The sequence below is a fragment of the Scyliorhinus canicula genome, chromosome 10 (assembly GCF_902713615.1).
Source record: "Scyliorhinus canicula chromosome 10, sScyCan1.1, whole genome shotgun sequence".
Taxonomy (NCBI): domain Eukaryota; kingdom Metazoa; phylum Chordata; class Chondrichthyes; order Carcharhiniformes; family Scyliorhinidae; genus Scyliorhinus; species Scyliorhinus canicula.
In genome coordinates this window covers 189596448-189619033 of record NC_052155.1, presented here as the reverse complement: position 1 = coordinate 189619033, position 22586 = coordinate 189596448, and the positions used below count along the sequence as shown (strand labels likewise).

The 22586-nt window shown below is 45.9% G+C and overlaps 1 protein-coding gene across 4 annotated transcripts in view; it reads right to left on the bottom strand.

Moving 5' to 3' along the window:
* The window catches only part of herpud2 (HERPUD family member 2), a 58719-nt gene that overhangs the window by 8902 nt on the left and 27231 nt on the right, over positions 1–22586 (bottom strand). For all 4 annotated transcript variants that reach the window (XM_038810377.1, XM_038810376.1, XM_038810378.1 and 1 more), the window contains 5 exons: positions 15775–15852; positions 14171–14281; positions 11277–11437; positions 9761–9886; positions 2120–2443 (listed from right to left, as the gene is read on the bottom strand). In XM_038810377.1, the coding sequence (XP_038666305.1) occupies positions 2120–2443; positions 9761–9886; positions 11277–11437; positions 14171–14281; positions 15775–15852 (800 nt within the window). The remainder of the gene's footprint in view (positions 1–2119; positions 2444–9760; positions 9887–11276; positions 11438–14170; positions 14282–15774; positions 15853–22586) is intronic.

The following is a 22586-nucleotide window of genomic DNA, read 5'->3' as shown; positions in this document are numbered from 1 at the left end:
AAGGAGTCATAAAATTTACAATGCAGAAGGAGGCCAGTCGGCCCATCGAGTCTGCACCGGCTCTTGGAAAGAGCACCCTACCCAAACCCACACCTCCACCCTATCCCCATAACCCAGTAACCCCACCCAACACTAAGGGCAATTTTGGACACTAAGGGCAATTTAGCATGGCCAATCCACCTAACCTGCACATCTTTGGACTGTGGGAGGAAACCGGAGCACCCGGAGGAAACCCACGCACACACGGGGAGAACGTGCATACTCCGCACAGACAGTGACCCAGCCGGGAATCGGACCTGGGACCCTGGAGCTGTGAAGCAATTGTGCTAACCACTATGCTACCGTGCTGCCCAGAGGTGACTTAATGATTGATTTTAACCATTTACTTGTTTACATGGAGGTGGCTAATGGGATATTGTTTTGGAGATTCCCTGGAGAGTAGATCATTTATGAGGGATTGTATTTCTTAATGACCCCATGACAACCAAGGGTGAATAATAAATGCTGCCTTGTTGGTGTTGCTCACATCGTGACAGTGATTAAAAATAAATTCAATGCTTATGCTCAAAATACGATTACTTATATATACACAGAGTACCTGCTGACATCTTGGGGAAAATCCAAGGGCTTCACAAACCAAAATTACATTTTTTTTTTAAAGTGCTGGAATTGCTGCTGACCTGAGGTGTGGTGACCCTCAGGTTAAGTCCCACCAGGCAGCTTTCTGAAAAAGCAGTGCAGCCAATGGTCCTCTGGGGCTGTGGTGACATTTACATTTTGCCATTGTGCAGTCAAACCTATTACAGAGCAGCTTCTGCACCTCCTGCAAACTAAACATGTCAAATGCCTAAAAGTACCAAATGCAAGCTGCAAAGATACTGAAATAGAGACGCAGCAACCAAGCAGAGGAAGGTTAGCTGGAGCTGGCACTGAGGTATCAGAAGCTGCCTCAGGCTGTGATCGATAACCCTGAATCCACAAGGATTAAAAAGTACATGTTTACAAAAGTTTGAAAATTATAAATTAGATGCGGGTTATTGATGTGAATTCATACACAAAATGACCAATAAAAGTGACTTATTTCCTATATGGGAGGGGTTGTGGTCAGAATTTTAGCACTAAAACTGGAGCTCGTGTACAGTTTTATGGAATTCTTCAATATCCCACTCCAGTTAATTCCACATAAAATAATACTTCCATCTTAAGGCATGATTGAAAAAGATTCCTTTTAAAGAAACTTTCAAAAAAAATAAATGTTCAGGGTGATGTTGGGGATCCAGCTTTGGTTGAAAACTGATGGTATTTCCTAAGTATTACTGGGCGTGTGATCACTGGTACTAAACTGTTAACAATTTCTAGCCCTGCCTGCCAGATACATCCAGGTTGAATTGCAAATTTCATCTTAATAGGAGATTTTTTTTCAGGCACAGCTTTGAATTCACCTGTTGGCGGCACGGTAGCACAGCGGTTAGCACTGTGGTTTGATTCCCGGCTTGGGTCACTGTCTGTGCGGAGTCGGCACGTTCTCCCCGTGTCTGCGTGGGTTTCCTCCGGGTGCTCCGGTTTCCTCCCACAAGTCCTGAAAGACGTGCTGTTAGGTGAATTGGACATTCTGAATTCTCCCTCTGTGTACCCGAACAGGCACCGGAATTTTTTTTTTTTTTTTTGAACAGTACAGCACAGAACAGGCCCTTCGGCCCTCGATGTTGTGCCGAGCAATGATCACCCTACTTAAACCCACGTAACCCGTATACCCGTAACCCAACAATCCCCCCATTAACCTTACACTACGGGCAATTTAGCATGGCCAATCCACCTAACCCACACAGCTTTTGGACTGTGGGAGGAAACCGGAGCACCTGGAGGAAACCCACGCACACACGGGGAGGACGTGCAGACTCCACACAGACAGTGACCCAGCCGGGAATCGAACCTGGGACCCTGGAGCTGTGAAGCATTGATGCTAGCTACCGTGAGGCCCCTAATGCTACCGTGAGGCCCCTAGGCGACTAGGGGCTTTTCACAGTAACTTCATTGCAGTGTTAATGTAAGCCTACTTGTGACAATAAAGATTATTATTTTAAGTTTAAAGCTAAGGAAAAATGATACCAGTACTTACAAATAAACCAGTAAAATGGCTCCCATCACCATCACAAAGCGACTGAAAGAAGAGTAGAAATACACGATGCTTAGCAGGATGCCTGCTCGGGACACCGTGTACATCCAATCCAACCAATCGTGATTCAAGTCCTCTTCGTTTAGTACAGGCCCTCCCTGTGCATTCATCTGAATGTTCTGGTTGATGGGCCTGTTCTCTGGGACATCGGCAATGGGGACAGCTTGGGCTTCATCTGGTCGATTAGGCTGCGGGTTGACGGGCTCAGAGGCTGCTGGACTGGAGGGCTGTGTGCTGGCTGATGCAGAGAGCCTGGCTGCTGCTTGACTAGAAGCAGAAGGAAAAGAAACAGGTTGTGAAGCTTTGTTCCCATAATGGGGACAGATATTACACAGAGCACAGAGAATAACCTTTTGGTGCTCCAGCTCAAAGATACTGCTGGTCAAATGGAACTCAGGCCTCCTTTTACTCTCCCAAAACTCAGAAGACCTGGGCTCAGTTTTCGTTCCCAGGCCAGTGAGAATAAGTGCTGAATTAGAGGCAGCTCCGTCTTGCGGAACCAATCACAGTAGCTATTTTACATTGACAAATTCTCCCAGCCTGCTCCCCAACAGGCCCATCAATGGTCTGTGTTTAAAATACTTATTTTAAAACCAAAATGTTAAAAGTGTTGAAATTATTCCATCGAGACTGAGCGGCCAGTGGGTCAGGCACATCTTTTGAACCCAATGGTTGGATACAGAATCCATCAATTATAAAGGTTCTCTCGTTCAACCAAAATTAACAAGTCCAATCAGAACGTACAAGCTCCTGAAAAAAGGGCTTTCCTGTAGGTGAACACTGATGACCGCGAAAAGAATACTGGAAAGGGTACGAGCGGGAAGAATTGGGAAGGTGCAGAGTCCGTTGGGAACAAAGATGGCAGAGCCTCATTGGGTGGGACTGCACCCACACCTGTGGATAAACTGACAAGAGGTAATGGCGGCCGAATTTGAGACACAGTACGGCAAGTATTCGGAGACGCAAGGGAGGGAGATGATGGAGACCCTTAAAAGGTCGGTGGAGGACACGGGCCCAATAAAGGAGGCACTGGGAAAGGCCTCGGGGACAGTACGGGAGCATGGTAAGGTGCTGAAGGGGGTGGAGGAGAGGTCTTCGCCGCGATACAGTGATGGTCTCACTGGAAGTTGAGCTGGTAGTGGAAGACAGGAACTAGGGCCTGAGGACTAAGGTCAAGGACCTGGAGAATAGGTAGAGGAGGCAGAACCTCAGGATCATGGGGTTGCCGGAGGGCCCAAGGCAGACCAGGTACTTGGCTGCGATGTTGGCAAAGTTGATGGGGAGGCGGACCAGGTCTTTTTGGGAGTGGAGGGGGCTGAGGACTTTGGGGATATGGACTAAGGTAGGAATCGAGTAATACGTGGCCCAAAATGGAGGATGCTAATGGGTTTGGGTTTTATTATTCCTTTGCAGAGAGAGGGCACGTTTTTGTTCATTTCTTTTACTCTTTGGTGCGGGCCCTGGCAGGGTGGGGCCTACCTCACGAGTAGGCAGTGAACAGGAATGAGGTGGGGAGAGGGGCTGTGGCCTGTTGGACCTATTTAGGCAGGTTTCAATGAGCCTACCAGATGTTAATGGTAATGGGGGGAAAGGGATGGTGAAGAGAGATTATAGTTTGAGAAGTAGTTGGAGGATTTCTGGGATAAGGGATTTGGAGGGGGGTAGATTGCTGAAGGTGCCCAGGGTTTTTTTTCTTTGTCTCTTCCTGTGGGTGGGGCTGGTGGCCATCTTGGGTGGGCCCTGGTATTAGGAGCCTGGAAGATGGAGGGAATATTCCTCGCAGTGGAAATGGCGGACTTGAGGGGGGAGGGGATGAGAGACGCCCCGATTAGGTGAGGTGCCTTTGCAGGAGATCCATCTGCAAGTGAGGAACCAGATCAGGCTTCGGAAGGGTTGAGTGGTCCAGGTGTTCTACTCGGGCTTTGATAGCAGGGCTCAGGGGGTAGCAATTTTAATTAATAAAAGAGTTTGGTTTCAGATGGGGAAGGTTTAGGCAGATCAGGGAGGTAGGTACGTAATAGTTATTGGGACGTTGGGAGGCAAGTCAGTGGTGCTGGTAAATGCTCCAAAATGGGATGACGTAGCATTTATGAAGAGGCTGTTGGCTGCTATACCAGTTGATCTTGGGGGTGGATTCAAATTGTGTTTTGAATCCAAAGTTAAACCGATTTAAGCAGAAGTCATTGGCCCTTTCGGGGCGAGCAAAGATATTGACAGCGTTCATTGACATGTTCACTGACAGGGAAGGAATGGATCAGTGACGGTTTCTATACCTGGGGGGGATAGGGAATTCTTCTATGATGAGCTGAGGCACTTTGGCTCTTTTTCAGGGTACAAATTGAACCTGGAAAAAAGGGAGCTTTTCCCAGTTAATCCCCCCCCCCCCCAGGGAGGGCAATTAATCTGGGGGCATTGTCGTTACGCTTAGCGGGTTCTCACTTCAGATACCTGGGGGTTCAGGTGGCTCGGGATTGGGCCCGGCTCTGTAGGTTTAACGATATGGGCTTGGTGGGAAATGTCAAGACCGATTTGCAGAGGCGGGATAGTCTCCCTCTGTCCTTGGCGGGCAGGATTCAGTCGGTCAGGAGGAATATTTTACTAAGATTTCTGTTCCTGTCCCAGTGTTTGCCGGGTTTTGTCCTAAGTCCTTTTCTGGGGGAGTCAAGAAATTGATTTTGTCTCTTATCTGGACGGGCAAAGTGGCGAGGATTCGAAGGGCATTCCTTCAGCGGGACCGAGAGTCATAGAATTTACAGTGCAGAAGGAGGCCATTCGGCCCATCAAGCCCGCACCGGCCCTTGTAAAGAGCACCCTACTTAAGCCCACACCTTCACCCTATCCCCGCATGCCCACCGTACCTTTTTGGACACGAAGGAGCAATTTAGGGTAGCCAATCCAGTGGGGGAGGTGGGCATAGCTGAGCCCGATATAATATTGCTGGGCTGCCAATGTGGAGAAGGTGTTGGGTTGGTGTGGGGATTTGGAAGCGACCCGAGTACGGATGGAGTCAAAATCAGATGGGGGGGGGGGGGGGGGGGGGGGGGGGGGTCTGGGTTGAGGGCACTAGCGATGGCCTCGCTCTCGGTCTCACCGGTGAAATATTTGGTTAACCCGGTGGCTGTCTCCGTGCTGAAGATATGGAGACAATTTTGGCAACATTTTACATTGGAGGTGGTATGGAAGCTGTCTCCGATCTGTACGAATCATGTCTGAACCTGCAAGGTTGGATGCCACGTTCGGGGGGTTGGGAAGAGAAGGGGTTGGAAGGAATGGGGGATCTGTTCCTGGAAGGACGGTTTGCAAGTTTGGAGTTGTCGGAGAAATTTGGGCTCTTGTGATCTGACTCGCTGCAAGTTTGAAACTTTGTGAAATGGAATTTTCCGACATTCCCTGTGGCGCCACCAACTTTGTTGATGTAGAGAGTTATTTAACTCGGGTGAAGAGTGCATCTCAGGTATCAATGGAAGGATTAGGTCCAAAGGTGCAGTATCGGTGGAGGGGGTTACGGTCAAGTGGGAGGAGGAGGGGTTGGGGCTGGTGTTGGAGGATGGGGTGTGGAGTGAGGTCCTGCGGAGGGATAACGCCACATCCTCATGTGCGAGGCTTGACTTAGTCCAGCTTAAAGTAGTATATGGGGCTCATCTGACTCGGTCCAGACTATGTAGGTTCTTTGTGGGAGTGGAGGACAAGTGTGAGCGTTGTGGGAGAGGTTCAGCTAACCAGGTGCTCATGTTCAGCTCATGGGGTTCTGGGTGACCTTCTTCGGCACCATGTCAATGATTCTGAAGATTGAGGTGGGGCCCTGTCCTTTAGTGGCCATATTTAGGGTGTCAGACTGGCCGGAGCTGCAGACGGGGGCGGGGACCGATGTCCTGGCCTTCGCCTCACTGATTGCCGGGAGGTGAGTGCTGCTGAGGTGGAGGTCACCATCTCCACCCAGTGCCACGGTATAGCTGGGAGACCTGATGGGGTTGGTTCCTACACCTCGAGAAAGTCAAGTATCCCGCCAGGCGAGCAGTGGGGAGTTCTACCGAAGGTGGCAGCCGTTATAGAACAGTACAGCACAGAACAGGCCCTTCGGCCCTCAATGTTGTGCCGAGCCATGATCACCCTACTCAAACCCACGTATCCACCCTATACCCGTAACCCAACAACCCCCCACCCCTTAACCTTACTTTTTAGGACACTACGGGCAATTTAGCATGGCCAATCCACCTAACCCGCACATCTTTGGACTGTGGGAGGAAGCCGGAGCACCCGGAGGAAACCCACGCACACACGGGGAGAACGTGCAGACTCCGCACAGACAGTGACCCAGCCGGGAATCGAACCTGGGACCCTGGAGCTGTGAAGCATTTATGCTAACCACCATGCTACCGTGCTGCCCAATTAATTTCAATATATTTCAAAGAGCTAGTCACCGTTAGTTGTGAAAATGGGGGTGGGAGGGTGGGGGGACTGTTGTTTTGGTTATGCATAAAATGGAAAACGTTTGAATAAAAACAGATTTTTAAAAACATGGTGAGCGTGAACAAGGAGCAGCCTCAATATCCTGCGCAGTTCAGAGGGAAGCAGGGATGCAAACTGTTGTCAAAAAAAACTGGAAACCAGAAGAATATTTAAACTTTCTTGCGCTGCATGTGAATTTTCCACTTACAAATTTTGCACCCCACTGATATGATTTTTGGTGAGACTTTTCTTCCCACATTTCCCATTTAAATTGTCAGCTCAACATTTCCTATTTGATTTCACTATGCCAGCCTCACAGCAGCTCTCGCCAGGAGCAAAAGCACATCTGAACTCCTGCCACCGGCAATTCTGCTGGTCTATGGTTTTGGGGGAGGGGGTTAAATCCAGCATAAGGTAAAAGTGCTTTGAGGCTGATCATCTTTTGTTAGTAATTTAGGCCACTCATGTACCAAAGGAATTTTAGTGATCTCTGTTCAACCAGAATTGTCGCATTAAAAACAAGAACTTAATTAACACATGTTAGCTTAGTGTCAGATTGGTGCTGACATGGGTTCATACCCACAAAAACTGGTTGAGAAAATCTTCAAGCTAGTTTCACACAGACTGGACCTGCAGTCTATTGACGGGATCCACCGTTAAAGCTCAAAATTAGAAATATTACAATGCAGTACAAATTCACAATCATTTTGAGTAGAAGAGTCTTCAGTAAAAGCAGTCATGCTGAAAGAAAGTGATCTCTTGTCTGAATTTCACCACGTTACAGAAACAATAATGCACACAGGCAGATACAATACCAGAATGGACATGTTACTGAACGTCTCAGCCAGAGGGCTGAATGATCTTCTACAGGCACAAGTCAAACCCCAACTCGGAGAGGGGGATTTTCAATTCAGTTAAATAAATCTGAAATAAAAACTCAGTCTCAATGGTGAGCATGAAACCACTGGATTGTCACTGAATCATAGAAGCTCTGCAGTGCAGAAGGGGGCTATTTGGGTAATCTAGCCTGAACCCACCCTCTGAAACCCATTCCCCCACCCCATCCTGTAATCTCACCTAACCCGCACATCCCTGGACAGTAAGGGGCAATTTAGCATGGCCAATCCACCTAACCTGCACATCTTTGAACTGTGGAAGGAAACTTCCACAGTTCCGGAGGAAACCCACACAGACACGGGGAGAACGTGCCATATAGACAGTCACCAAAGGCAGGAACTGAACCCTGGTCCCTGGCGCTATGAGGCTAACCACTGTGCCACCATGCCGCCCTAAAAGCTTATCTGGTTCATAGAACATAGAACAGTACAGCACAGAACAGGCCCTTCGGCCCTCGATGTTGTGCCGAGCAATGATCACCCTACTCAAACCCACGTATCCACCCTATACCCGTAACCCAACAACCCCCCCTTAACCTTACTTTTTAAGGACACTACGGGCAATTTAGCATGGCCAATCCACCTAACCCGCACATCACTGATGTGATCCTAAAGGAAATCTGCAAGTCTTATTCAGTCAGGCCAGTATGTGACTCCAAACCCACGGCAATGTGGTTCATTATTAAATGTAATCTGAAATGGCCTAGCCAGCTACTCAGATAGCTCAAGGGCTATTAGAGATAGGTCAATAAACATTGGCCTCGTCAGTGACATTCACATCCTGTGAATGGATAAAAGAAATTGATTTTATGGAACAATGATTTTAGCTTTAGTTTCCTTCCTCGACCTGCTCAACAGCAGAGTGCAGTAAGGTGGAGATTAAAGAGCAAACTTCTTCCTATATTTATTATCAGATTACTGTTATATTACATTTACAAACTTTTAGAACTGCTTTTACATAAACAAGATAAAAAATTACACTGAAACCAATTTTTAAATGCAACAGCATATCAGGTGGCACAGTGGTTAGCACTGCTGCCTCACAGCGCTAGGGACCCAGGTACAATTCTGACCTCAGGTGATTGTCTGTGCGGAGTTTGCACTTTCCCCCATGCCTGTGTGGGTTGCCGCCGGGTGCTCCGGTTTCCTCCCATAGTCCAAAGATGTGGCTAGGTGGACCGGCCATGATAAATTGCCTCTTAGTGTCCAAAAGGTTAGATTGGGTGAACACAAGATCTGAGAGTTCAAGCGAAGCTCAATGTTTTTATTACTTCCTGCCAACTCAACAACTTTGCCTTCCAAAAAAGTAACTTGAAACTGGGAAATGGTGGTTGAAGTATGTTAGGATACCAGACCAGACCCTAACATTTGTTAGGATACTGAATGAGAACCACAAACAATTTTTTAATTTGTAAAACTGTGAGGAAAGGCTACTTCACCCAGGAGTGATGACTCTGACAAATAGGTATCTTTTATATTAAAATAAACTTGAATTTAAACACAGAGTTAAAAACATTAACATCAAAGAAATAGCTTTACAATTAACAATTAAACATTTCTTAAATAAAAGGAAACACTTGGTAACTTACTATCTACACTTGCCACTAACTCCAATTAAGCAACCCAATACAGTTCAAATGCCACTTATAAAGTTAACAACAGGTTTACTTGCTTAGCTGTGTAGAGACTTTTGGAGAGAGATAATTTCAAGAGCCATTCCAATGCACTTCTGTCTGGTCAGGTGCAAATCCTATATCAAACTGTTGTCCAACAAGAATTATTCTAGCAGACTGCAAAACTACACACAGACCTGGATCCTCCCATTAATTACATCATCTATATCCCACTAAGTTCCATGACCTGCTTAGCCAGGACTAAACACCATTCCCCCATAAATTATCTACACTCCAGGGAATCTCCAGCAATCAAAACACGATTCCATTAGCCCTTTATCTGTAACAAAGTAAGTGGCTGGAATCAATCGGCATCTCATCATTCACGACTATTTAATTACAGCTTTAGTAGGCACACTGTCTATATTTATTTTAAACCAGTTATTACTGCCACAAATGTGAAATATAATAAATATCAAAACTTGCATTCATCACAAGTACTGTTAGTGTTATTATTAGTGTATGACGCACTAACATTTTCCTGGTACACTAAACTGATTCTTTTCGACATATCCATTCAGAATTGAGTAATGCATCTTCCCATGTCCAAGTAACTGAGTACTTACTACTGCATGTAATACTGGCGAGCATACATCTGCTGCCACCAGAGGACATGCTGTGGACTGTACATGGAATACACTGGAAAGCCGCCTGGAATTCCTGGCTGTATAGGAACCTGGCCAACTCCATGCCTAAAAGAAAACAGAAACCACAGTTTAGCCAAAGGGAGAGAGCAAAAAAGGCAAAGACGAAAATCACATTTCGCACTTGATGCTACCTGCTGAAAATGAGCAAGACCAAGATCTAAGGAGGGCCAGGTACCGGCGAGATTCTACAATTCGGGCTGGTTGTATTGTCTACAATGGACAACCTCAATAAACATTTCACCCAAAAAGCACTGCCACACGAGATTTTAATAACCTCTGTAAACTGCAGAATTAACCTCAGGCTGTATCGTAGCAATTAAGGAATATTGGCCAGGACACGAGGGGAACTCACCTGCTCTTCTTTGAAATAGTGCCATGGGGTCTATTATGTCCACTTGCGAGTGCAGGTTGGGCTTCAATTTTATGTCCCATCTGAAAGATGGCACCTACAACAGTGCAGCACTCCATTGGTACTGCACTGAGTGTCAGCCTTGACTTTTATACAAGTCCTGGAATGGGACATGAACAATCCAGAGTCATAACTGACACTAACAATCCAAGCATTTACACAACACAGGAATCTGACACAGGCTGGGATGGGGTGGGGTGGTTGGAGTTACCAAGGGAAGGAAGATATCGAAGAGGCTAGACGGAGAGGTTTATAGTGGAAGAGGACATTTTTAGAAACAGGAGGAGTGAGGTAATTGAGAGATTTAGACACAAGATTATCATTTTAAATTTGAGGATTAAAGGGACCAGGAGCTAACCTGGGCCAGCAAAGACAAGGCAACAGACAAATACGGCAGTGTACGTTACGAGTATGAGTGCAGTGATTTAAACGGCTGGTTTCTGGATGGAGGAGGGTGAAATGGTCAGGGGAGCACCAAAATGTTCAGGTTTGGAGAGGACGGGTTGGCATGTGGCACAGTGGTTAGCACTGGGACTGCGGCGCCGAAGACCCGGGTTCGAATCCCAGCCGTGGGTCACTGTCCGTGTGGAGTTTGCACATTCTCTCCACGTCTACGGGGGTCTCACGTGCAGGTTAGGTGGATTGGCCATGCCAAATTGCCCCAAATAATTTGGGAAAAAATAATTGGATAACTTTTAAAAGTTTGCAGAGGACGGGCACGGATGGGGTTCTCTGCAAAACAGGGGAGGATAGGCACGGTCAGAGGCAGATGATATCATGCATGTGGCTGTAGTTAATATTTTTTAGATGGTGTGGATATGGGGTTTGAAGCTTTGCTCAGGCTGACCGAAGAGCCAAGCTTGTGGACTGTCTGATTGAGGTGGAAAAATGACCAAGTTGCAAACATCTGGATTTGGACACATACTGGTTGAAAAGAAATTCCTTCCCTAACAGCACTAAGGGAGTGCCATCATTCCAGGTACTGTAATGGTCCAAAATGATCCACTACCAACCTCATCTACTTACCCTTGCATTACATGTTGCAATCCATGGCTCTGTGCATGGTTTAAAGGAACCTGAGAAAAGTTGCGATGTCTGATCCCAGTTGAACTGCGACTTGTGGATCTGATAATGGCTTCTTGGCTTGGAGACGATGAGGCCGTTGTGGTACTGGAGTTTTCAGAACTCTGGAAAGTGGATTGAAATTCAATGGTAGTATTTTCATTGAGACTAGAAACATCTGGTGGAATTCACCCTTATCCTGAATAACAGATTTATTAACCTCAAACTCGATTTTTCTCTCTGCAGGTGTTGCTTTTTGCTTTTCATTCCTGCCAGATCTCATCCTTCAGCCAACATTAGTATAGTTTGGGCTCAAACTTTTCATCATGACATTAACACTGACCACTTTGCAACTGGCAAACGAATCAGAGAGCCATCCCACATTTCATTGACTCAAACAAGTAAAACATGGCTTACAAAATGCTCTGGAAAAGTCAGTTGTCTCTGACAGGTAAAAGAACCCAAGGTGAAAATGTCAGTCACCAACCACATTGACATTTTTCCAGTCACATCCATGGGATTGTAAACCTGGTGTTCTGCAGGAGACCTATGACAGCGTGTCCACCCCCTACAGTTACATTCTTCACTGAGGCCAATGGCAGCTTCATAATCTCACAACAACATGACTCCACCATCTTGTAGGTCACGGTAATAGAAAAGTACTGAACCAGTGAATGGATAACCAAAAGCACCAAATGTAAACGTGCCGTAAGCCAGTCACTGGGTCTGAAAACTATTACATTTCACTTGCAACAAATGCACTAAATCATGGCCGAATGATGTTTTCATACACTTTGCAGAAACATGCCAATGCTTGCACCAGAAATTATAAGTGAAGAACTTGATTTATGATTATTTAGAAAAACATAGTTTGATTAAAGATAGTCAGCATGGCTTTGTGAGGGGCAGGTCATGCATCACAAGCCTCAATAAATTCTTTGAGGATGTGACAAGACACATTGATGAAGGTCGGGCAGTGGATGTGGTGTATATGGATTTCAGTAAGGCATTTGATAAGGTTCCCCATGGTAGGCTCATTCAGAAAGTTAGGGGGCATGGGATACAGGGAAATTTGGCTGCCAGGATACAGAATTGGCTGGCTGAAAGAAGACAGCGAGTGGTAGTGGATGGAAAGTATTCTGCCTGGAGGTCAGTGACCAGTGGTGTCCCGCAAGGATCTGTTCTGGGACTTCTGCTCTTTGTGGTTTTTATAAATAACTTGGATGAGGAAGTGGAAGGGTGGGTTACTAAGTTTGCCGATGACACGAAGGTAGTTGTTGCAGGTTACAACAGAACATTGACAGGATGCAGAGCTGGGCTGAGAAGTGGCAGGTGGAGTTCAACCTTGATAAATGTGAAGTAATTCATTTTGGAAGGTCAAATTTGAATGCTGGATACAGGGTTAAAGGCAGGATTCTTGGAAGTGTGGAGGAACAGAGGGATCTTAGGGTCCACGTACCTAGATCCCTCAAAGTTGCCACCCAATAGGGTTGTTAAGAAGGTGTATGGTGTGTTGGATTTCATTTACGGGGGATTGAGTTTAAGAGCCACGAGGTTTTGCTGCAGCTTTATAAAACTCTAGTTAGACCACACTTGGAATATTGTGTCCAGTTCTGGTCACCTCATTATAGGAAGGATGTGGATGCTTTGGAGAGGGCACAGAGGAGATTTACCAGGATGCTGCCTGGACTGGAGGGCATGTCTTATGAAGAAAGGTTGAGGGAGCAAGGGCTTTTCTCACTGGAGCGAAGAAGGAAGCGAGGTGACTTGATAGAGGTGTACAAGGTGATGAGAGGCATGGATAGAGTGGATAGCCAGAGACTTTTCCCCAGGCTGTCACGAGGGGACATAATTTTAAGGTGATTGGAGGAAGGTAAAGGGGAGATGTGAGAGTCGGTTCTTTACACAGAGAGTGGTGGGTGGGTGGAATGCACTGCCAGCAGAGGTGGTGGAGTCAGAGTCATTAGGGACATTTAAGTGACTCTTAGACAGGTACATGGACAGCAGTAAATTGAAGGGGTGTAGGTTAGGTTGATCTTAGATTAGGATAAATGGTCAGCACAACATAAAAGCAAATTACTGCGGATGCTGGAATCTGAAACGAAAGGGAAAATGCTGGAAAATCTCAGCAAGTCTGGCAGCATCTGTAGGGAGAAAAAAGAGCTAACGTTTCGAGTCCGATGACTCTTTGTCAAGGCTAAAAGATAGAGAAAGTGGGAAATATTTATACTGTGGAGTGAGAATGAAAGATGAGTTATAGCCACAGAAACCCAGGGAAACCGGGTGCTAATGGCCACAGATACCAAGGGAAAAGAGTGCTAATGGCAGTCCCCAGAGAGGACAAAAGATGTGAAAGGTCAAACAGCAGGGAAACTAACATCAGAGGATGAACTGTAGGTGTGGGGGGAGGGGAAGGGGAAGCAAAGAGGAGAAAGGTGAAGGAAAGGTGGATAAGATTGGGGGGGGATAATTAAATGTATATTAAGAAAGAAATGGTAAAAGACAACACAACATCGTGGGCTGAAGGACCTGTACTGTGCTGTTCTATGTTTTATTGTCCAAAAAGCAGTGAAACAATCTGAAGAAACCAACAGTACACATGTGCAAACATTAAAACACGCATTTTAAAAAAAAATTAGATTAGCATCACAATTGCCACAATGTGATGCATCTGAAATAGTAATTTTAAAGGATATTTATTTTCTATTAGAAACCATGGCTACCACAGTACCATTACCAAAACTAAGAGACCAACCCAGTCAAAGACAATCGAGCCCTCGGAGATGCTGTGAAAGCAGCACTGGGCGATAGATACTTTAAAACGATGGTTGCAGTGACTTTAAGCGTGAAAAATTTACCATGGTACCGCTGTTGGTTGCCGAAGTTCCATTTCCCTGATAACTGGATGTGGGTGATCCTGGAGGAGTCCTTGAAGAGCAGACCAGGTGAACCATGTGATACTCGTCTTGCTGGGTCACAAAAAGTGGGTGGAGGGTGGAAAAACAGGAAAAGCAATGAATTAGGAACTCTCGACTGGTCACATATCACAGCCCTGTTGAGTGGTGTAACAACCAAGAATTTCAATTACAACTTGACCTTCTGTTCTTGCTCACTTGTCACAGCAGACAAAAGGGGAAAAGATTTGTTTTATATAAGCTGTTTCGGTCTTAAAAAGTCAAAATATAAAATCCAATCAAACGATTACTGGTCTGCAAACATTTCACATAAAAGTAATTAAGAATGTAAGCCTTTCAAACCATGCAGAATGAGTAATATTAGCTCAAGTCTGCAGAGAAGAAGTGGAAACATTCTACCAGGTGGCTATGTAACAACAGCATGGCATCTTAAGGGTATCTGAATAGTCTTTGAATATTATTTAAAAGTCTTACAACACCAGGTTCAAGTCCAACCGGTTTGTTTCGAATCACTAGCTTTTGGAGCACTGCTCCTTCATCGGGTGAATTCACCCGAGGAAGGAACTGCGCTCCAAAGTTAGTGATTCGAAACAAACCTGTTGGACTTCACTGTGCCGAGGTCCCAGGTTCGATCCCGGCTCTGGGTCACTGTCCATGTGGAGTTTGCACATTCTCCCAGTGTCTGCGTGGGTTTCACCCCCACAACCCAAAGATGTGCAGGGTAGGTGGATTGGCCGCGCTAAATTGTCCCTTAATTGGAAAAAATGAATTGGGTCCTCTAAAAAATTTTTTTACATTTTTAAAAAATAAATTAAAGTTCCAGAGTTAATCAAAGGCTAAGGAAAGACAGATTAATTTTAATGTTAATAAATATGGTGAAAAAGCCATTGTTCAAACACAATATGTAACTGGTCATTAAGCTGCTCAAGGGGGCTTGTTGTACTAGGAAATGGAAACTCCAAGTAGATTAAAAAAAGATAGAATTAACATTTATAGTCCAATATAGAGAGAACCTCCTAATCAATGACAACTTCAAAAAAGAATAAACATTTGGTTACATCCTCACAGATATGATACCAGCTTGTGTAGGGATCGCAAGCCTTGTGAATTCTAAGAAGTCTTACAACACCGGGTTAAACCACAACCGGTTTTTTTGGAATCACTAGCTTTCGGAATGTAGCTCCTTCATCAGGTGAGAGTGAATTCTAGGCATGAAGGATAGTATTCCTATTGCCAGTCGTACACACAGACATGGATTATAAAAGAAATGGAAACATTCAAAACAAGTGAAGCAACTGATAATCTATAAGGTTGGAGGAAAGTTGAGGGAGGCTGACTTTGCACCTGGCTCTGTTACACCCTTCCTAGGGTTATCAATGTATCTCCTAGTGTTCCAAATGGTTGGGTGGGAATTGCACCAACAATACCTCCCACCTTGATCCAAAGCCGAGCCCACCGAGTCATCAACCTGGTCACTTTCTGTTAATATACGTTCACTTAATATTAACCTAACAGAAGACCGTCAAGGAGGAGTGGTTTTCAATTACCTTTCTGAAAATGTCCTTCAGCTGCAAATGGTCAGGGAGAAGTTTGCCAGAATACACAAGCCGTTGATCCTTGGTGGACTGTGGAGGGAACAGAAAAGGTGAATTTATTGCCAGATAGTTGCAGCACAAATAATAAAAAGGAAGAGTTTGTATTCACGTGAAGCTTTTTCCAGCCGGGAGCACCCCAGACCACATGGCAGACAATGAATGAAGTACTCTTTGAAGCATAGTCACTTATCATGCAAACAAATACAGCAGCTAGCTTGTGTACAAGGTGCCACAAACAGCAAATGTCACCAGCTAGTTGAGAGAGGTGTATTGATCAAGACTCCAAGCAAACTCCCCTCTCTTTGAAAAATGAAATCTTCATCTTAACAGGCAGATGCAGCCTTTGTTTAATGCCTCATCCAGAAGTCAGTAACTCTGACAATGCTGTATTGCCTCACTAACACACTAAAGCATCAACATTGGTTATGCACTCAAATTCTGGAGTTAAAGGCAAATTTTAAAGTAAATAAATATTGCAAAAAGGCCATCATTCAAACACAATGTGTAACCGGTTAGTCAAGGTGCTAGAGGAGGTTTGATGTACTCGGAAATGGAGACTCCAAGTAGCATAAATAAATATAGATAGAACATATGTATTCCAATATAGGGAGAGACTCCTGATCAATGATAACTTCAAAAAGCATCAAAGATTTGGCTGCATCCTACAATACTGGTCATGTAAGATCTAGACCTGAAGGTAGCACAAGTGGATAGCACTGTGGCTTCACAGCTCCAGGGTCCCTGGTTCGATTCCCCGCTGGGTCACTGTCTGTGCGGAGTTTGGAGTTTGCACTTTCTCCCCGTGTCTGCATGGGTTTCCACCTAACCTGCCCACCTTTGGACTGTGGGAGGAAACCGGAGCATCCGGAGGAAACCCACGCAGACACAGGGGAGAACGTGCAAACGCCACACAGATGTTGACCCAAGGCTGGAATTGAACCCGGGCGTCCTGGCGCTGTGAGGTAGTAGTGCTAACCACTGTGCCGTTGTGCCACCCTTTCCTTTAGCAAAACAATCATTTTTGGTTTCTCAGCTTGCTAGCAGAACGACCTGCTTCCCAAACAGTTGGGAAAGTCAGAAGTTAAGTTGGAAATAAAACACCAATAAAACAAAGCCCATGCACTCAGTCCCTGCAAAATAAGTATTCTTCCTTAACTGTGTATAGGATCGCACCCATTATTCCTGGAGCAAGGAGAAACACTCGGTATTGGATTATGAAAACAGTCTGGAAATTCAGAGAGGAATCAGATATGGAGGCGATACTAAATGGAGAGGGATAGGTGCGTGCTACAGGGCAAGGTTTACAATTGGGGGAAGGGTAAATACAATGCTGTCAGACAAGAAATGAAGTGCAGAAGTTGGGAACATAGGCTGTCAGGGAAGGACACAAGTGAAATGTGGAACTTGTTCAAGGAACAGGTACTGCGTGTCTTTGATATGTATGTCCCTGTCAGGCAGGGAAGAGATGGTCGAGTGAGGGAACCATGGTTGACAAGAGAGGTTGAATGTCTTGTTAAGAGGAAGAAGGAGACTTATGTCAGGCTGAGGAAACAAGGTTCAGACAGGACGCTGGAGGGATACAAGATAGCCAGGAGGGAACTGAAGAAAGGGATTAGGAGAGCTAAGAGAGGGCATGAAAAATCTTTGGCGGGTAGGATCAAGGAAAACCCCAAGGCCTTTTACACATATGTGAGAAATATGAGAATGACTAGAGCGAGGGTAGGTCCGATCAAGGACAGTAGCAGGAGATTGTGTATTGAGTCTGAAGAGATAGGAGAGGTCTTGAACAAGTATTTTTCTTCAGTATTTACAAGCGAGAGGGACCATATTGTTGGAGAGGACAGTGTGAAACAGACTGGTAAGCTCGAGGAGATACTTGTTAGGAAGGAAGATGTGTTGGGCATTTTGAAAAATTTGAGGATAGACAAGTCCCCCGGGCCTGACGGGATATATCCAAAGATTCTATGGGAAGCAAGAAATGAAATTGCAGAGCCGTTGGCAATGATCTTTTCGTCCTCGCTGTCAACAGGGGTGGTACCAGAGGATTGGAGAGTGGCGAATGTCATGCCCCTGTTCAAAAAAGGGAATAGGGATAACCCTGGGAATTACAGGCCAGTTAGTCTTACTTCAGTGGTAGGCAAAGTAATGGAAAGGGTACTGAGGGATAGGATTTCTGAGCATCTGGAAAGACACTGCTTGATTAGGGATAGTCAGCACGGATTTGTGAGGGGTAGGTCTTGCCTTACAAGTCTTATTGACTTCTTTGAGGAGGTGACCAAGCATGTGGATGAAGGTAAAGCAGTGGATGTAGTGTACATGGATTTTAGTAAGGCATTTGATAAGGTTCCCCATGGTAGGCTTGTGCAGAAAGTAAGGAGGCATGGGATAGTGGGAAATTTGGCCAGTTGGATAACGAACTGGCTAACCAATAGAAGACAGAGAGTGGTGGTGGATGGCAAATATTCAGCCTGGAGCCCAGTTACCAGTGGCATACCGCAGGGATCAGTTCTGGGTCCTCTGCTGTTTATGATTTTCATTAACGACTTGGATGAGGGAGTTGAAGGGTGGGTCAGTAAATTTGCAGATGATACGAAGATTGGTGGAGTTGTGGATAGTGAGGTGGGCTGTTGTCGGCTTCAAAGAGACATAGATAGGATGCAGAGCTGGGCTGAGAAGTGGCAGATGGAGTTTAACCCTGTCAAGTGTGAGGTTGTCCATTTTGGAAGGACAAATATGAATGTGGAATACAGGTTTAATGGTGGGGTTCTTGGCAATGTAGAGGAGCAGACAGATCTTGGGGTCTATGTTCATAGATCTTTGAAAGTTGCCACTCAAGTGGATAGAGCTGTGAAGAAGGCCTATGGTGTGCTATCGTTCATTGTAAGAAGTCTTACAACACCAGGTTAAAGTCCAACAGGTTTGTTTCAAACACGAGCTTTCGGAGCACGGCTCCTTCTTCAGGTGATTCACCTGAAGAAGGAGCCGTGCTCCGAAAGCTCGTGTTTGAAACAAACCTGTTGGACTTTAACCTGGTGTTGTAAGACTTCTTACTGTGCTCACCCCAGTCCAACGCCGGCATCTCCACATCATGGCTATCGTTCATTAGCAGAGGGATTGAATTTAAGAGCCGTGAGGTGATGATGCAGCTGTGCAAAACCTTGGTCAGGCCACATTTGGAGTGCTGTGTACAGTTCTGGTCACCTCATTTTAGGAAGGATTTGGAAACTTTGGAAAAGGTGGAAAGGAGATTTACCAGGATGTTGCCTGGAATGGAGAGTAGGTCTTACGAGGAAAGGTTGAGGGTGCTAGGCCTTTTCTCATTAGAACGGAGAAGGATGCGAGGCGACTTGATAGAGGTTTATAAGATGATCAGGGGAATAGATAGAGTAGACAGTCAGAGACTTTTTCCCCGGGTGGAACAAACCATTACAAGGCGACATAAATTTAAGGTAAATGGTGGAAGATATAGGGGGGATGTCAGAGGTAGGTTCTTTACCCAGAGAGTAGTGGGGGCATGGAATGCACTGCCTGTGGAAGTAGTTGAGTCGGATACGTTAGGGGCCTTCAAGCGGCTATTGGATAGGTACATGGATTAGGGTAGAATAATGGAGTGTAGATACATTTCTTCTTAAGGGCAGCACGGTAGCATTGTGGATAGCACAAATGCTTCACAGCTCCAGGGTCCCAAATTCGATTTCGTCTTGGGTCACTGTCTGTGTGGAGTCTGCACATCCTCCCCGTGTGTGCGTGGGTTTCCTCCGGGTACTCCGGTTTCCTCCCAGTCCAAAGATGTGCAGGTTTGGTGGATTGGCCATGATAAATTGCCCTTAGTGTCCAAAATTCTATAATTAACCTAAGACAAAAGTTCGGCACAACATCGTGGGCCGAAGGGCCTGTTCTGTGCTGTATTTCTCTCTATATATATATATCCAAGATGAGGGTGTGTACAAAAAGCATCGATATTTCGTCTCCTTTATTGATCTTGCTCCTCACCTCAAGGAGGTTTATGCTTCTAAACCTGGGATTTAATAACATGTCACTGCTAATGAAAGTGACAACTGCAGGCAAACTGCACAGAGCCGTGCTGAAGGAGTGCTCCACGTTCGGAGATGCTGACTTTCTGAAGAAGCATTAAACTGACACCCAACCTGCTCTCTCGGCTGCAACCCACAGCAGAATTGTAATTGAAAAATCATCGGGAGAGATTTTCTCAGCATCCTGGCCAATATTGGCCACCCACTGAATCAAACCACCCTATTGTTATCAATAACCTTCTTTGTGATTCTGCTTTGGAACCAGCAGCTAGTTTTCGATGTTCAAAGGTTTACATATGGGTGGAGAGTAAAACAATGATTTAAGGTTAATTTTAAAACAATGGGGAAACTATCATTGCACTTCCAATTATCGGTGAGAAGACAATGTGGCATGACCATTTCTAATTCTGCTGTAACGTTGTCATGGACCACAAGACCATGAATGACTGTTCTTCAACCAATTTGTGAAATATTGCAATTGCATTCCTCAGTCGTTCCCATTAATTCAAGCTGATGGGTCACACAGTTTTGGCACCAACTGTGTTTTAGTTTTGTATTCCATAGATATGGCAGGTAAACAAATGGAAGCTCAAACATTCTGCACGACTTTCAAACATCACTGTTTCTTACTGAGATGTAAGCAAAGCTGCGAGAAAAATTATACATGACGCCTCAAAGTCACTCGAGGGTGGCACACAATGCATTCAAGTACTTGCATCGTAGAGAAGTATTTATAGACCCCCTCAAACCCAAATGGGCATTGAAAAACTATTAGCAAACACCATTGCTCTGCGTTTTAAATCGTATGCCAGCTCTACAGCAGATTTCGCAACCTGGAAACCAAGATAGAGGCCATATTCTCAACTTGCGTTCAGGACGCAGCAGACCAGCTGCGGAACACCGCCAAACAGATGAGACAACGATACTATGCCACCTATATGCACACCAAGAACAGGAAGCTTGAGAAACTCAGCATCACCACCAGCAGCAACCAAGCCTCCCCTGGTACCGCAGTAGAAAACAATACAGGGAAATCTATTGTCAACTTGTCGGACTACACCCTTCAACCAGATGAAATCGAAGTCCTCAGCAGAGGGCACAATTTCTGCACCACCACCAAAATGGACCCCATCAGTCTCACGGCAGACACGGAGGAATTCATCAGGCGAATGAGGCTCCGGGAATTCTTCCACAGACCCAAAGAGGCCGACAGCGAACCCAAGGAGACGACCAATGAACCAGAACAGCAGACCGAGAGATCTGCGGTCCGGCAACTGAAGAGGAAAGAGTCAAATTGGACCCTTCCGGAAGGCCGCTGCCCGAGACTCGACATGTATGCTCAAGCCGTCAGGAGTCGCGTCAATGCCAGATTCATCAGTCGCATTCACAAGGCAGCCCCGAACGTCACCCAAGCACAACGCAATGCCATCCGCGCTGTCAAAACCAACCGCAACATCGTCATCAAACCAGCAAAGGCGGGGCCACCGTCATACTGAACAGAACGGACTACTGCAAAGAAGTATACCGACAACTCAACAACCAGGAACACTACAGATAGTTACCTGCAGATCCAACCAAGGAACACATCCGCCAACTCAACAGACTGATCAAGACCTTGGATCCAGACCTTCAGAGCACCCTACGTGCTCTCATCCCACGTACTCCCTGAATTGGAGATCTCTACTGCCTCCCGAAAATACACAAGGCCAACACACCAGGCCGTCCTATCGTTTCAGGCAATGGGACCCTGTGTGAGAACCTCTCTGGCCACATCGAGGGCATCTTGAAACCCATCGTACAAGGTACGCCCAGCTTCTGTCGCGACACGACGGACTTCCTACAGAAACTCAGCACCCATGGACCAGTTGAACCAGGAACATTCCTCGTCACAATGGATGTCTCGGCACTCTACACCAGCATCCCCCATGACGACGGCATTGCTGCAACAGCCTCAGTACTCAACACCAACAACTGCCAATCTCCAGACGCAATTCTGCAACCCATCCGCTTCATTCTGGATCACAACGTCTTCACCTTCGACAACAAGTTCTTCATCCAGACGCAGCCATGGGAACCATATGAAATTCACACCTCAATACGCCAACATCTTCATGCACAAGTTTGAACAAGACCTCCTCACCGCACAGGACCTTCAACCGACGTTATACACCAGATACATCGATGACATTTTTTTCCTTTGGACCCACAGCGAAGAATCACTGAAACGACTACACAATGACATCAGTAAGTTCCATCCCACCATCAGACTCACCATGGACTACTCTCCAAAATCAGTTGCATTCTTGTCTCCATCAAGGACGATCACTTCAGCACTTTACTTTACCGCAAGCCCACGGATAACCTCACGATGCTCCACTTCTCCAGCTTCCACCCTAAACATATTAAAGTCATCCCCTATGGACAAGCCCTCCGTATGCACAGGATCTGCTCAGACGAGGAGGAGCGTAACAGACACCTACAGACGCTGAAAGATGCCATCGTACGAACGGGATATGGCCCTCGACTCATCGATCGACAGTTCCAACGCGCCACAGCAAAAAACCGCACCGACCTCCTCAGTAGACAAACACTGGACACAACTGACAGAGTACCCTTCATCGTCCAGTACTTTCCCGGAGCAGAGAAACTACGACATCTTCTTCGCAGCCTCCAAAACGTCATCGATGAAGATGAACATCTTGCCAAGGTCATCCCCACACCCCCACTACT